Here is a 15926-nt window from a genome sequence, read left to right on the forward strand (position 1 = left end):
GCTTCTTAGTTTAATTATCCTAGGATTATGCGTAGTCTCGGGCCTAGTTATTTAATAGTGCCTAAAAATATCTAATTTATAATATTATAGTATATAATACTATAGCCTTATATATCGCGGATAGATAGATATTAATTTGGTCGAGAGAAGTAAGTATCTCTATATATTTAGTATTTTATTAGAGGATTAGCGCTAAGGCTATTCGAAGGGTTTCTTTTATTAGGCTCGTACCGAATATTATTTCTTATATCTTAGCTAGCCTATAGCTTAAGAGTAAGTATCTCTATTTATAATTATATTTCTCTAAGCTTCCTATCCTATTTATTCTAATACTAAACCTAACTAGCGATTAGTTAATAATTTTTCTAAGACTTCGTAATAGTAGTAGGTAACTATTATAGGGGATAAAGTTATTAGTTACGCTTAGGGTTACTTAGAGAAGATTCGATAGTTAAAAGAATTCTCTAAATATCGGTTTTCTCTTTAATATATAACCTAATTACTATATATATCTCTAAATAAGTAATTAGTGTCTCTCTCGGTAACTGCTTATAAGAATACCTTCTAATAACCTTCTCTTTAAGCTATTACAGAAGTCCTTAGATAAGGAGACTTACCTTATCTATATCACTAATCTCGCCTTTTAAGTAAATATAGCTAGAGATATTATCGAACTTATTAAGATATAAGCGGATATTATCCTATATTATTTACTTAACCTATATAAGGGATTAAAGGTATATCTTTATATACCTTTATTACTCGCTATTATTATTATAGAAATACTCTAAGAAAGCTTCCTTAAAGGTATCTTAGTCCTTTCTTAGCTAGGAGTCTTATCTCTTTACCTAAGACTTAGTGACCTTCGCGTAATACTAAGGTAATATACCTATAATATCTTTATCGCTTTTAATATTATATCTAAAATATATATCCTATAGCTTCTCTAGGAACTTAGAGATATCGGTCTTATTAAAGTATAGTGCTTCTAGGGATCCTAGAGCTAGTAATATAGAGAAATAAGGCACTTAAACTATATAAGAATAAGGTAGAGCCTATACTCTATTAGGCGATTCGGCTAAGGACGATAGTGGCTAATACTTATAATCTATATTATCCGTATAATTATTACTACTTAGGGTCGATTCGGATCTTTCTAGTATAGGTTTATAGTAATCTATAAAGGTTAGAATACCCTTAAGGTCTGATAGCTTAGGAGCTATTATACCTTATATACTATACGCTATTACTTACTTATAGAAAAGAGATAGCTTTTCGGCCGAAAAGAAATACTAACTCTGTGCGCTTTACTTTTAATTATATCTCTTTAATAATTCTTCTTTCTCTTCCTTTTTTCTTATTAAGGCCTCTTTCTTTTCTTATAATTTATAATACAGAATTGTTTGTATTAATATTATCTGTGTGGTGGAGTGCTATAGCTATCGGATACCTAGGTACCCCTACTCGGCCACTATATTTAATTAGATAGGCTATATCTTTAGTAGTATCTAAAGCACCGCCGTATCTCTCGCATATTAGTCCGATAGTATTCCTCGTAGGAACTAGGTATATTTAGGAGAATACTATATCTTGGCTAGTCACTTATTTGTCCGTACCGACTGTATGCCGTCGCAATCACTAGTGAATGTAGTCTCCCGCTTAAGGTCTCAGATAGTCTTATAGCCTTTAGGGTCAAACGCGATCCCTACCCTTTAGGTATGTGTTTCTTCGTATGGTGATGTGCCTTAACAAAAGAGCCTTCCCGGGGACGCCAATATGAAATAGGAACGGCTCGATGGCTATCTGGCGATGTAGACTAGACAACACACACACACACACACTGCCTGTCTGGTATAGAGGATGCTAGATGAGGCCGTACTGATGCCCTGTTGCGGCCGTGCGGGATAATCTTAATACTGTATTATGGATAGAAGAAATTGGGTGAATCCTGAATGAATTGGGTAGATGACTTGTCTCCCTCTAAGTGTGTCTGGAGATGTACTATGCACTGCAGACATTAAATCATGCCTGAGGCCACACATAGGCTCATTATGTCACCAATTCTCCCACTACAGTAGTTAGAAAGGGATACTGAGCATCAGTCTTCGCCTAGGTATGCGTTATAACGGCTCGGCTCTGTAAGGGTTTCGAATTAAGATTTAGTGTTGTAAGGTTGTCGAGATCCGGGGTGAAACAAATGCAAGGCAAAATCGGATATCCCGTCGCGCAGCCGGCAATGTCTCAGGGTTTTCTATTCAGGAGTGAAGATCGTAAAAAATTTCGTCGAGGGTTAAGAGGGTGATTATGAATAGTTATTATTAGTTCTCTTTTCCTTTGCAAACAAAAAAAAACCTGGATTTTTTTCGTGATTTTTCTTAATTTTTGAGGGCATTTTCACTTTTCAACTTTTTTTCGATTAGGGGTAGTTCGAGGGGGGTCCGTCGCCCAATTAGGAAATATGAGCTCGTTCCCCTATTCTCACTAGTTGACTAGCCACTACGCATAAATACCGCGTTTCGTGCCAATTACTCGCTATCTGTACCAAATATTATTTCAATTGACTCTCCAGCCTTTATATGTCTATGATTTCCGGTTTGGTATATTATCTACTTATGGTCTGTCTTCCACTAGTATTCCCTACGTGATCTCAAAAACTCATATACTGCTTATTCTGCGATTCTCTTTAAGCTAACGAAAAGTGACAATCCTGAGACCAGTTAACCTAATCCTGACTCGCTAGCCCTAGCTCCCTCGGTAACATTCCCAGAAGAATTAAAGTAGCATTTATTCCTATAAACCGTCCCAGAAAGTTAAAACAGGTCATAACCCAGAGACAAACCAAGCCTAGATATCTATTAACGGTGGCGGCTAGGTATAGAGGGAAGAGCAAAGTGCATCCGGCGGCCGAATTTACTATCCTAGGATACGGACCAGAGTCCATCTTTTTCCCGGTAAGACCTAGCCTAAAAGGAGCAGAAAGGCAGGGATCGATGGCGAGTTATCGCAATAAGGATTGGCTGATTTGTCGCTTTTTCTTAAGCTTCATCCTCTCCGTAGGTTGCAGCGGCTATTGATCCGACTTCTTTGAGTACTTAAAGATTAATTTGGTCACTAAAATCCGGGAGCAGCGATATTTGTTCTATAAATTACACGCATCGTTCGATGTGTAGATATAGAAATGTCCATCGTAGTGGGAGATATATGTGCCCTCCTGCAATATCCTTACTTTAAGTTTCTTATAGTCCTATTTTTGAACATTGTAAGGGAAGCGGCTGAGAAGGCTACGGGCAAAGATTGCTAGCTGCAAGTCAATCGATTCAGTAATCGACAATATTTCTTTAGTTTCTTAAAGATAGCCATTCCTGATATCCGCCACCAGACTATATAGTCCGGCGATAACTTAAATTAAGCTATTGTCCTGATCAAAGAGATTGCTTATTTTAGCCGCACTAAGAATATGAGCGGCTGGGTTCGTCAGAGAATTGGGTAGTCTTTCTCCTCTCTAAAGGCAGCCGAAAAGCTACACACCATTATTAGCACGGAAGCAGCCTTACCACGAAGATTCTGTCTTACAAATTCACTTCTTACGGCATAAAACATGCGTAAGCCTGCCTGTTATCTAAACTGGTCTTTTCCCCGAAGTTCAAGCAGAGCGATCGCTCCTTATGTATATATTAATAAAGTACGAAAGGATTGAGACTGCTCAAACATGATAATCTGTATTGTGTACAAATGTCAGTTTTCTTGTTGCTACCAGGAACGCATCGGATTTTGAAAGTGGCAACTAACTTCATATAATGATAGGCAGATGATAGCCGCAAGGGTTGTATCCTGTACCGCCTGTATTGGATCACTGAGGGCGACCTTAATCTTATTTACTGCTAGGCCGTAGTATCTCCTTGCAGACTGAAGGAGATTAGGTGCAGAATAAATGTTTCCCAGATTTGCTAACCCTATTAACTCGACGCTTGCCTTTAAGGCCCTTTCGCCTGAATATCTATTAGACATAATATCGAGGCTAAGACAATCTTTGGCTAGGTGAGAAATAGCAAGCCCGGCATAATTGCGAAAGAAAAAGCACTTGGCTTCAGATATGCGATCCCCCTTGGTCTCAATTCTTGGTGAGAAGTTTTCAATAGGGAATTGGCCGAGGACTAGCGCGGATTGTTAAATATTCTCGTCACTTTTATCCGAGATAAGACTCTGTTTCTTTGCCCTTTATATTATATTGAGAGTTTCATTTCGGAAGATTGATGATCTTCGATCCGGGTATCCAGGACACGCACGGGTAGCTGTCCAGCACTGTGAACAGACCGGCTGAGCTCGGTCGCATTTGATTTTCCTAGCATGGCATATATCGCAGCCTCTACTGGGCCTACCACTAAAGACTATCTCTCAGTCAGAATAATCTAGAACCAGCCGGATACGACATAGGTAAAATCCCGACCTGTGGCAGACTTTTAAAAAAGCTTCTTAGTGTGCACACTTAATGTACCTTCGTTTATCAGGATAACCGGCACATACAGGTTCAAATATTTAAGGTGGAGAAATATTATATAAATACCAGAATGCGCTAAACCGCTTCCGGGTTTCCTCGCGACGCTAGTGAAATAGTGGCCTATGATTGGCTCTATGGTGCACTGTGCACGAGTACATCAGAAATGCCTTTTCTTCGGATAAGGATAAGCATAGCCTGACCTCGAGAAATAAATAGCTGGGTTTTGCATTATTCTGCTAATAGTGGATCGTTTATAGTTATTATAAGATCTATAATAATGAACCAATCTCATTTGACCCTGCAACTGTGTTTGAATATAAACTCTGGGTCGTAACACAGTGGCTTATTCGATGTGGGGGTATACTCTTCTAGGATACAAAGAAGTCTCCAGAGTCGTATACTGCTAAGGAGGTGATATCCGTTGGGCCTAGGCGCTTGTGTGAGGACCTACCCTCATTTAGCATTGAGCGATAGAATTTCTGGCTGTCAAAGCTTATGGAACTGGCCGAACAGAAATCAACCAGCCGGTTAAAAGACGGGGGGGCTACTCATAAGGTTGTCCTGAGTGAATCCTCTCTATCGCGTGTTGACCAAGCTATTATTACTATGCGGAAGTGGCGCTCTAGCGCTGAGGCGGAAGGCCAATCGCCGGGTGATAAAGATAATAGTAGAACTGTGTAATTGGCTACGTTTATTGAATAGAATTCCAAGATTGAATGCAATTCTGGTGTACTAGTATATATATGTTTCAAATGTTGCGCTACATAGGTTTTCCCTTTATCGTACCAGTGCACTTAATGCTGGCCTTTCGATGAATCAATCTGCACAGCTTCTGTGACTTTTTGCTTTTAATATTTCAAAGTTTCTCTTATAAGTACAAAAATTAAGTATCAAAACTATCGCTGTCGGGATTGAAGGCGTAGCCGGTGGTTGTTCCCGAGATGCAAAGTTCTCGACTGATAGAAGATTGGTGCAGAGAAGCGGTATTCCGGGGGGAGATCAACTCCTAGAGATAAAGCTATCCACTTCGCACGTGCGTATCAATATAAAACTTGAACAGGCCTCTTTCTTCTTTAATGATGTCTATGACCGTGTCGATAGAAATGCTGTCCATAATGCTTCTTCCGCAATACGGACGCGGACTGCTCCACGTCACTTCCTTCATACGGTTCCTCCTCTTGGGCTCGGGTGGAGAATGTAGAAGATAAGACAGGCAGGTCGTTCTCGTCTAGCAGATTGAAGGCGACCGAATCCGTATCATCCCACTTCAGACCATCAGAGTCACTGCCTCCTTGGGCAAAGTGCTAGGTAAGTCCTTCTGGGTCATCCCGGCGCGTGAGAATTGTACGATCTTTCCAATTATGGGGGGATTCGAAGTTCTGCTAGTCATTAGCCAACCTGTCACATAAAAAAACTTATAAAAGAACAAGAACGAAAGTTATAAACATACCTTGCACCTGCCAGAAGCGAGGATGCATCTCCGGACGCCCTGTGTACGAGTCATCATCGCCATCTCCTCCATCTCGTTTCTTGAGGTCTGTGCCTAGCGAGTCGCCATATACCACGTTGCACATGATTAGCTGGATATAATCCACTCCCATGGCACTGCCTCTTAGCGCAGAGCTGGCGTCAAGATGACAGAGGGCGTTATAACTGGTCGCAGACAAGAAGTAGTTGCCGTTGCTACCAAACGTGTTGACGCCACCCGCGATGCGCGCTCGATAAAGGTTCTGGTTGCCCGCGAGGTAACCCCTATACGTTCCGAGAAAGGTGCCCATTGGATTCGAGGTTGAGTCAAAAAGATTTACCGTATATTGGCGCGGAAGCTGACCCGTCCAAGGATCAGTCCCCTATCGGATATTATTATTCGACTGAATGAAAAAGGAAAGGGATGGCAGTTAGCTCCAGCTCAGTAGCACGGGTACAGGAGGTAAAAAGTGTTAAGGAGAGCGAACCTTGTCCTGAAGTCGTAGAATCATTGCAGTGATGTAAGCCTGGTAATTCTGCTGTTCCCACAGTGTACAAGAGGTGCTCTGAAAGTCCATCGTCAGCCAGGGAAATGTGAAATAAGTTAATCTCGGGGAGTACTCACGGCACCAAGTCCACCTTCTGCGGCACTATCATTCATCTACTATTAATATAATGCCTTTACAATACCTTAAAGTGGGGAAGGGTATCTTAAAGGCACTTACGAGTTGACTATCATATTCACAAGTATTCGTCAGTAAAGGTTCAAAGGTGCTGGAAGGGAATCACTTATAAGGAAACTCATCGCAGGACATGGAATCACTCCACCCAGGCATTCCCATCGCGTTTGTTCTAGCTTGTTGAACGGCGAGAGGCCAGAGCGACTTTTTGATTTTAGCATAGTTGGCAGCCACGGTACCGGCTGTGCCTGATTCTCCACAAGCTAAGTCCCGGTTCGTGTTGTCAGGATCCGGCTTGTATATTAGACGCATCTAGGTATCACCTATGTAGCTCGGCGCCCACAGACTGGTATGTTTATTAAGATAGTTCTGGATATTGCTATAGATACCTGTTGCCGACTGTCAGCATAGGAATCATGGAAAGAGTCGCAGCGGAGGGGGGTTAGAGAATCTTACCTAATAACGTGTAGTATGGCATCTTTGCCGAAGTTGAAGTGTCTAGGTTTTAGATATTCTTATTGGGGAACTATTCACAGTTGTAGTACATGGCTGGGTAGTGTATGCATTGACCGGTGATCGCCTGTCGCTTGCTAACAGAACTACTCGCGTCAAGAATTGTGCAGGATGTGCCGTCACATACATAAGGATAGGTCATATTTCCAGACCTATTCGCCGTGACATCGTTAACGACGTTACAGGCGATGAGACCCCCAAAACAAGTCTCTCCAGTGCTATTTGCTACCAACGCTTTGACAGAATCTCTCTTGGCAAGGGGATCACTGCTTACATACTTAATGTAGGTTTTATCTATAAGAGGCAGAGGATCACTGGGAGAAATAATATCATACTTATTACCCTAATAGGCGGCGCCATCGATAAATCTGCGGAAAAAGATGAAAATTAGTCGGTTAGTCCAAATTCGATATAGGAAGAGTAGAGGGAAAGAGGATAAATATCACTCACGAGGCATTTGCCTGGATAAAGATGGAATAGACGAAGTCTGCCCAGTAACAGAATCCGGCACTAGTCGAACCATCACCCGAAACACTTGCAGTGGCATTTATACCCAGCTTGATGGTGTTAGCAATACCCGCCGTCACATATCCCGACATCAGGTCGCCCCCAAGAACGGAAATGCCGAATCGGACCTCAGGGGTAAGAGTCACTATAACGGAAATGTTTAGTCAATTCACTATTGCCAGTTTCCCAATAATCTGGGATATTTGACTTATATACCAAATTTCCCTATGCAGTGAGTGATGCGTCGAAAGTTGGCTCAAATGAGTACACTTAGTGATTGTCGCTGTGCAAGTCCGCAGGCGCAATGCTTGCTTTCTCACCTGCTACATCCTGAGGGAAATATACCTCGGTGCGGTCCCATTTGAGACTAACGCCTGCATTGAGCTTACCCGATACCTAGAGGGAGGCCGCTAACTGGCCTGTCAAAGCCAGCTCAGGACTAATGCTGATCAGACCCTTCACAGAGAGACCGGGGAATCCTGCACTAAAGAGTTCGACCACACCTATGTCGGACTGTATCACGGCCTCTGCTCTGAGAGTAATGAGAATCTGGAAGAATAGCGAAATGTTAGTATATCCAGAGATAAAGGAGCCTTGGGGATATACCGCGGCCATCGGTGCGATAGAGAAATAACCGTACGCCGAGATCAGCGTGGGTGTAGGTAGGATAGATCCCTCAAAGTAATAACCGTATTGGCCATCCAAAGCCAGTGAGATGTCGGCATCAATATCGAATATTGCATCTATATTAGTCTTGGGGCACTGAGCATGGGCGTGGAACAGCTTGATCTTTTCAATGTAATCCAGAGGGATGGAACTCTTCTCATCTTTCATAATCGTAGTTATTTTCTTGAGCCACTTATCGTAAGCTCCGAACCATCTTTTGCGCTTTTTGGAGCCGGGACTATTAGTGATCTCATTCTAATATTCCAGGAGATCAGTGTAGTTAACACGGAAGTTGACATCGCCCTTCTCCTCGGTCGCGGCACTAGCCAGATCATAATCCACAGTGAGCTCGTAAACTTCGCTGGTGGACCTAGCCTTAATATTCGACGATATACTCTGAGATCCGAAAGGAACTAGACTGATCACCCGGGCATATAGTCCAGCTCCTAAGTCCTTGGGCATTTTCACGATGGTATTTGAAGCACCGCCTTCAAACAAGGAATTGCAGTTTAATCCATTGACATAAAGATTAGTGCACTGGATGTGGTATATCTCGATCATATTGTCAAATATGTCATTAGTGTTCGCAAACATACTTAATCTCTTGTGGAATTTCAAATCTCGCTTGCGAAGCTCTTATTTATCAGTCAGGAAAGTCTATTGGTCAACTAAGGACTCGTCGTAGGCGCTCGTATCGCCGTCAATCATCATAAATGCGAACGGATCCTTGCTATCATCATTTGTTGCTAGTCAAATTGTTAGCAGCGTAGTCTTAAGTAGCGCATGAAGGCAAAAGGATGCTTAGTATTTAACTAACAATCTGAGTTGGATGTGGCTTCGACGCTATAGTAGTAGCTTATATTATCTTCGTCGGGGTAAGTGAATAGGTCTTCTGGATTAACAGGGAAATTGTTGGCCCCGTTGGGAGGATCACAACAAAGCTTATTCGTACCAGAAGAGCAGACGCTATCGTCGCCCTCCACGGTGATTGAATAGATTTCGGTTCGTTGCGTAATCAATGCTTTGTCGTTTGGACAGCTGTCATTGCAGCTATACTATTTGTAATTCTTGTACGTATCTGTTTTTCGAATTGCGGGTTAGGAGAGGTGCAAAGCGAGGGTAACCAGACCAGGAAGGGCACATACCTTCTGATAGACAGCAGAAATGGGACATTGTATTATAATTTTCCGTCTTCTGTACTAGGTCTAGTTTCTTCAGTCAGATTCTTCCAACGCAAGATAGGGCTTGAGGTGAACAAGGATAATCACTTACTAGTCCCCTCGACGGGTGTTTCCATGCTGAAAGTATACATACTCGATGAACACACGTTGCCGCATGTTGTCCAGCTGCATTTCTCTAAGGCGGAATCAGTGTTACAGCAGAGAGAACGTTTTCCACTGGTGCAGAAGTTAGAACCAGTGCGATCTGCGTAAGAATCCGCAACTAGCTCGTAAGTTCCCTTACCATAAGTGCCGCCGCCAGTGCACGATCTATCGTCACTGCCTCCTTCCTAGCGACAGCTCTCTGGCATAGCCTCCGTCGGGCAGCAGATTAAATGATACTGGGCGTCACTCGAATCATCGTCTCCCGTCTTACAGAGCTTCTTGTCTGGGTCTTCAATCATGCTGAGAGAAGCGGAATATACGTATTCGAGCACGCTATATCCCGACTTACACTGTCCTTTATTCACATCGACGCATCCCGAGACGTAGCAATCCGCCCCATTGTAGGCGGAATAGAGGGTGGCTAGGTCCTTCGCGGTTTCGTCACTCATAGAGCCGCCTGTAAGCAGATCCCCACTGGCGACCTTCTTATTCAGCAACCCGCTTAAAGCTTGCCAATCGTAGGTATCCTGGTCCAGAGACTAGATTATCACACCGCCTAAGCAAACTTTATTGGCGTAGGCGATCTTCTGCTAGAACGTAACATTGGTGTCGAAAGAAACCCACTGAGTGGCTGCGTCCCAAACTATATAGTTCACCGCGGTGGTGTCATCCAGAAAGACAATTATATCGTCAGTATTTATATACTCGGTAATCTCTGTAGTTGGTTATTTATTAGTATTATATTATTTGAAGCGGGAATAGTTTACCAGGAGGAACCATCTAGGACTGACCTTTGTAGGATAACACGCCCGCTATGGCAGTACAGGGACTAGCATTTCCGGCGACGGAGAATACACAGCCTGGATCAATACAGGACGGATCATCGACTGTAAAGGAACGACCATAAAATCCAGTGCCCAAGACGATTTTCGATGGCTCCACTCTAGCTCGCTACATTAGGTCGAGGGCCGATTTGATCTCAGTGAGATTCGTATGGGCCTGCATGATTTTCCCAATCCATCTAATCTATATCAGAATCGATCACGAGCAAATTTTTCATCAAGGTTATAAGTTAAACATACGGGTCAGTACCATCCCATACTCCATGCAAATCATAGGTTATTAAGTTAGTCTAATCGGCACCCGCAGACAGTAAGCCGGGAACGTCAAAAAACTACAGATACCAATAACTAGCCGGCGTGGTAAAAGTGATCCCGTAACTAGTTCCCAAAGCATCGAGTACCTCTGGGAGAGTCGAAACCAAGGAAACATAGTTTTTAGTATCGTCTGGGTTGCCGCCACGATCTGTTGCCACGGGGTATTCCCAGTCAAGATCCACACCGTCAAAGCCGTAGCTTTTTAGCGTGGATAAGACAGATTTCGACTAACTCTTGCGACCGCTTGCCGTGCTGGCTATGTCGGTCTAGTAGGACGCGGTGTCTCTATCATTGAATGACCAACCTCTAATCGATAGATAGATAGAGAGACCCGGGCTGTTTGACTTTAGGTCTACCAAGTCGTTGATAACCTTATCCTCGTTGGCAACACCGGTTATTGGACTAATAACCTAGTTATCCCCGTTGTGGTCGAAGGTTGCGAAAGCATAGTTAAGATAGGTGAGTCCATCGACAGCGAGGTCACTGGGACTCTATGAGTCGTAGGTCCGGTTATTCGCCCACCCTTCGTAGTAACCAATCACTCGCTTAAGGATATCATTAGAGGAGCAGGATGGGACCGTTGGAGGTCCGCAGTTATCACCCTAATATCCTAAATCTGTGCTGCAGAAATCGTCGCTAGTGCCGCAAAAGCCCTATTCCGAGCAACAAACATTGAGTGGGCAGCTAGCACCCGGGGTAGATGCGTCCTTTCCACACGCTGCGGTGGCATTACAGTTGCTGATACAAATATCCGCTTTGCAGAAGTCACCGTATCCACAAATCTAAGGCAAACACAAGTTTAGTGAGTTGATAAGAATGTGTGTGGGATTACGGCAGTCACGTACACCTTGTCCGTCACTCACGCCGCAGTATGTATCATTGTAGTAAGGATTGTCTGCATCACAATAATAGGTCGTCTGAGCATGTACAACAAAGACTAAAAGGCTGAAGAGGAGCAGCCACTGGGCGATTCGGGGGCTCTATGCCCCCGAAGAAGGTCGCTAAATCATGGCACAATAAAAGAAATAGAGTTAGAAAAAGAACATAGAAACAAATAAGAAATATCGAGAGACGAGGGAGTCTAAATGCCAGGTAAATAAGCGTGGGCGGGTAGACCTGGAAAAGAGAAGGAAAATATTCCAAGACTTCAATAACCCAAATTCACGAGCAGCGGACACTGTCACTACCGTGACTCTCCTTTATATAGTCTGGAAAAAATCCCGATTGAATTGATTGAGTTTTTTTCTTCTTATTTCCACCCTTTTAACTAGAGCTATGTCTGGATAGGCTAGCACCTCGCTTCTGTTTATGTATAGCCATATACTCCGAAGTGAAAAGCTAGTAGAGACCCGCACCGGTTCCGCCAACGGTTACAATAACAGCAAAATGTGAGACAACGAAGGCCTCCACTTCGATCTCTACTTACTACGCACTTGTTAAATTTGGCATAGGACGATTTATTGCCACATATGCATAACCAGTATTCTATACTAACATACTTTTAACAGATATATTTAGCCTTCCTATTTTCATGTTGCAGAGACTTGCGTCCGATATGAGAATACGGAACAAGCAACATTCAAGTATCGAAGGCTCCACGGTTCTTAACATAATTTAGCTACCGATACCGAGCATACCCGGGCGCCATATGTGAGGGAATTGATCGTGGAGATTACGGTATCATATTCGGACAAAAGTGGATCGCAGTGATTCTGTAGAACTTCAAGTTTCACGCCAATTTCCCAGATTTTTATGGACGCCAACGCTTATATAGAGGCTCATGAGATTATTTCTCTCCAAGAAAACCCTGCTATCTATGTGGTATTTTGCAATTATTAGACCCTGACTACTCCGTACTCGTAAAGCACTAAGAGTAGCGAAGCACGCTATGTGGGGATTATTGTGGGTACATTCGCTGAACCCTATATCGCGAATCTTGGCAGTTACTAGCTAGCAACTAGGTCCACGCCAATTCCTATTTAGCGCCCACAGATTCTTTGCTATACAGATCATGACCGTATTATCAGTAATTGAGCTTAACGTTTCTGAATGCCGGGATTCCCGGAAGGCTGTGTAAGCGAGCTTATATACTGAATCCGACAAATCTTGTAGGCTAGTAGCAGACGCATAGGGCCATTGTATCCGAGGTTTTTCACTCTGGCGTCCTGAATAATATAAGTCAGACTTAGCTTTTGAACGCTAGTCCGATGTGGCATAGTGCATAATTTCCTGCGACCCAGACTGTCGTGGGCGGGTTCGGACTCGGCGATACGGCTGCATGAGATAAGGGCTCCACATAGGGATCGCTAAATACAGCCAGGAAAGAAAAGGAAATTAAAAAAACGGAAAAGTGAAAGTGTAAGAAAGAGAAAAAGAAAAAGAGAAAGACAAAAAAAGGGAAAAGGGAAAAGGCGGAAGAACCAAATAAGAGGAAAACTACTTATTGCTTGCTTTGCATGAACTGCGATGCTAATAGGAAATGCGACTTTAACCCATCAGAATAGCGACCTACCTCACTGTAAATCGACAAGTGGTTGGTTTGCTCTTGTGGCTTACCTCTTTCTCTCTTGTCCATGCATTTTCGAATGAAACGCTATTTGTCTATATATCAGCAAGTCTCAATTCTTCACTTTTTTCTACTATCTGTCTTTCAGCATTGAACGTCAGCGTATTATGTTACTCGAATCTAGGAGCCGCGGTGTTTCAGACCACCATATGGTCATCCGATGCTCTGGATCTAATTTGCACGGATACTTGTCGGACAGCCTTGGACGATTATGTTTCTGCTGTGGACACTGCGTGTGGGACAGACACCCTGTATAATATCTCGGGGTGATGCAGATAGCCAGTGATACTGGGAGTGAGATGCTATGGAAGCAGTCTGCGACCTGTCTTACCGATTCATCATCCGGTGAATACTGTAGCCGTGTTCTTCAAGAAGCTAGTAGCAATAGGGTAAATGTCACCTGTAATGATTGCGCTCTGGACTACTTAGCTACTCTTATTAATGCTCTATAGGGTCAATAACTTCTCGACCCTGCCTCCGTGAGCAGTCGTATCTCTCGCTGTTCGGCGAGTGGTTCCTATAGCGTGACGTATACTGCGAGCTCAACGCCCTCAGCCACGACAACCGCTGTTGCGACTGCTGGCGATAACGTGCGGTGCAATATCACGGATCTCAGTTCGAATCTCTATGTTGTTCCCTCAACCGATATAACATACTTAGATATTTTGACCCTCGCCAACGTATCTACCCGACGTCTGCGAAATCTATATAGTCTCCTCTAACGATACCTACGCGTCTATTCTCGGGAATCTGCGATACCAGATCTCGACCCCGACCTTTCGGTCATAGAATCCCACCATCAATTCCGCCTGCTCAAATCTGCAGGCTTTGGAGGGAGAATATATCTGTATAAGGTAAGAGTCTTCAATTTTTCTCGGACGGTTTGACTGTTCCACTAACTGTCCCTAGCCCTCCTAGCACTACAGCTATCCCCAACAGCTTTGCTCTGAAAGCCGCCACAACTGCTGTGTGAGTTAAGTATCCGGAATACATATCTTAATATCAATTAACCAAATTTAGACCTGTTCCGGCCAACGCCGTTACAACCTCTAATACTAACTGTGGATATTAGTACATAATCCAAGATAATGATAGTTGTGTCACTGTTGCGTCTATGTTTTCTATCGCGGAAAGTGACTTCTATTTTCTGAATCCTTAACTCAACAATACTTGTGACTCCCTATGGTTGGGAAACAGCTACGTAAGAATATATCTAAAAGGCTCTATTAACATTATTAACTGATTCTTTGGTCCAGTGCGTGTAAGCAGTCGGAAGCATTCAGATATACTCCGGGTATAACTCGACCACTATTAATTCGCTATTAGCTTTGACCTCCACGATCAACGTCAATGCCACCGTGACAGCGAATCGCACCACGACGTAAGTCAATTCCAAGGAGAATAAGATACACATAATAGTGAAAGGATAATTAACTAGAGTTCGGGATATATTACAGTTGGCTTCTTCCCACTGGGCTGTCGATCTCGACCATTACCGGGATATATAACGCTACTGCATATTTAATGACCGAGGGCTACACGCTCTGCCAAAACGCGATTTCTTACTATAGTCTCGATATGGATAACATCGTCCTTAGTGATCTTATGACTAACACCGCCTGGTATAGTGAATGGGACCGTGTCTGTGATCTGGACTTGAGCCAGCCTACTCCCACCATCCCCTTTAATACGAGCATTCCCTTAGTCACTGCTAGTGAGACGGGTACGACTTCGGGTAGCGCTGCTGCAGGATCTACCTCTACTATTGTCTCGACCTCCAATACAGGATCCTCGACCAGCAAGACCGCCACGTCCACGACCTCGAATTCTGTAGCTACATCCACGGCCACCGGTTTGGTCCTTTCCCCAGACGGCACATGTGGCGGCACTACGGGATATACGTGTGAGCAGTCTGGCTTTGGTGATTGTTGCAGCATTTATGGCGACTGGTATGTCCGACAGAATTATGGAGACCCTAGTTGAATCTTTTTCTAACCTAAACTCACTTTTACTAGTAGTTCCACCAGCGATTATTATGCTGCGTCAAGCTGCGATGACTCCGCGGGAGTTTGTGCAGGTGGTGTCTCCCCCTAATGGTCTCTGCGGAGCAAGCAATAACGACTGGATATGTTTTAATTCCGGCTTTGGAGACTGTTGTGATGCTTATAGTTACTGGTAAGAACGCATACACACACACAAATTCACGTTAACGAACTTTCTCGCCTTCTGATCTAACTTAACTCCGATTTTTAGTGGATCGACCGATGATTATTGTGGAGCCTCCTGTGACTCTAACTATGGACCTTGCTCCGGAAATATTTCGACAAACGGTCTCTGCGGCGCTAATAATAGGGATTATACATATTTTGGGTCCACGTTCGGGTCCTATTATAGTATCTATAGATATTGGTAAGTGAATGATCTGGCCCGGAGTCTATGACTAAGGAGATACTAACCGAGATAACAGTGGATCCACCGACGAATACTGTGTATCGGCTATCTGTGATAGTTCTTATGGCGGGTATAATTGAGGGTAAAGCAGAGAGA

The 15926-nt window shown here is 43.4% G+C and overlaps 5 protein-coding genes across 5 annotated transcripts; 1 reads left to right on the top strand and 4 right to left on the bottom strand.

Moving 5' to 3' along the window:
* Window positions 1–5571: 5571 nt before the first annotated feature.
* On the bottom strand, window positions 5572–6276 carry N7477_008616 (uncharacterized protein; the record flags this gene model as incomplete). Its single annotated transcript, XM_056970279.1, has 2 exons — window positions 5572–5789; window positions 5949–6276. 2 exons carry the CDS (start codon window positions 6274–6276, stop codon window positions 5572–5574), a joined length of 546 nt encoding a protein of 181 aa, XP_056820311.1.
* Window positions 6277–7501: 1225 nt separating this feature from the next.
* On the bottom strand, window positions 7502–8793 carry N7477_008617 (uncharacterized protein; the record flags this gene model as incomplete). The annotated part of the gene is made up of 6 exons (XM_056970280.1): window positions 7502–7526; window positions 7609–7810; window positions 7986–8032; window positions 8081–8214; window positions 8272–8586; window positions 8617–8793. 6 exons carry the CDS (start codon window positions 8791–8793, stop codon window positions 7502–7504), a joined length of 900 nt encoding a protein of 299 aa, XP_056820312.1.
* Window positions 8794–8988: 195 nt separating this feature from the next.
* On the bottom strand, window positions 8989–10772 carry N7477_008618 (uncharacterized protein; the record flags this gene model as incomplete). The annotated part of the gene is given in 7 exon segments (XM_056970281.1): window positions 8989–9077; window positions 9149–9386; window positions 9659–9834; window positions 9850–10195; window positions 10259–10371; window positions 10448–10607; window positions 10749–10772. 7 exon segments carry the CDS (start codon window positions 10770–10772, stop codon window positions 8989–8991), a joined length of 1146 nt encoding a protein of 381 aa, XP_056820313.1.
* A 532-nt stretch (window positions 10773–11304) lies between these two features.
* On the bottom strand, window positions 11305–11595 carry N7477_008619 (bacteriodes thetaiotaomicron symbiotic chitinase; the record flags this gene model as incomplete). Its single annotated transcript, XM_056970282.1, has 2 exons — window positions 11305–11415; window positions 11485–11595. Coding segments are annotated over 2 exons (222 nt in total), but the record flags the coding sequence as incomplete, so codon positions are not given.
* A 2225-nt stretch (window positions 11596–13820) lies between these two features.
* Window positions 13821–15473, top strand: N7477_008620 (uncharacterized protein; the record flags this gene model as incomplete). Its single annotated transcript, XM_056970283.1, has 8 exons — window positions 13821–13858; window positions 13903–14059; window positions 14169–14233; window positions 14289–14348; window positions 14636–14640; window positions 14706–14760; window positions 14837–15328; window positions 15395–15473. The coding sequence occupies 8 exons, from the start codon at window positions 13821–13823 to the stop codon at window positions 15471–15473; spliced, it is 951 nt and encodes a 316-aa protein (XP_056820315.1).
* Window positions 15474–15926: the final 453 nt, after the last annotated feature.

Source organism: Penicillium maclennaniae (genome assembly GCF_028827695.1).
Source record: "Penicillium maclennaniae strain IBT 15551 chromosome Unknown utg000007l:1.0-4884863.0:1.0-4888362.0, whole genome shotgun sequence".
NCBI classification, from domain to species: domain Eukaryota; kingdom Fungi; phylum Ascomycota; class Eurotiomycetes; order Eurotiales; family Aspergillaceae; genus Penicillium; species Penicillium maclennaniae.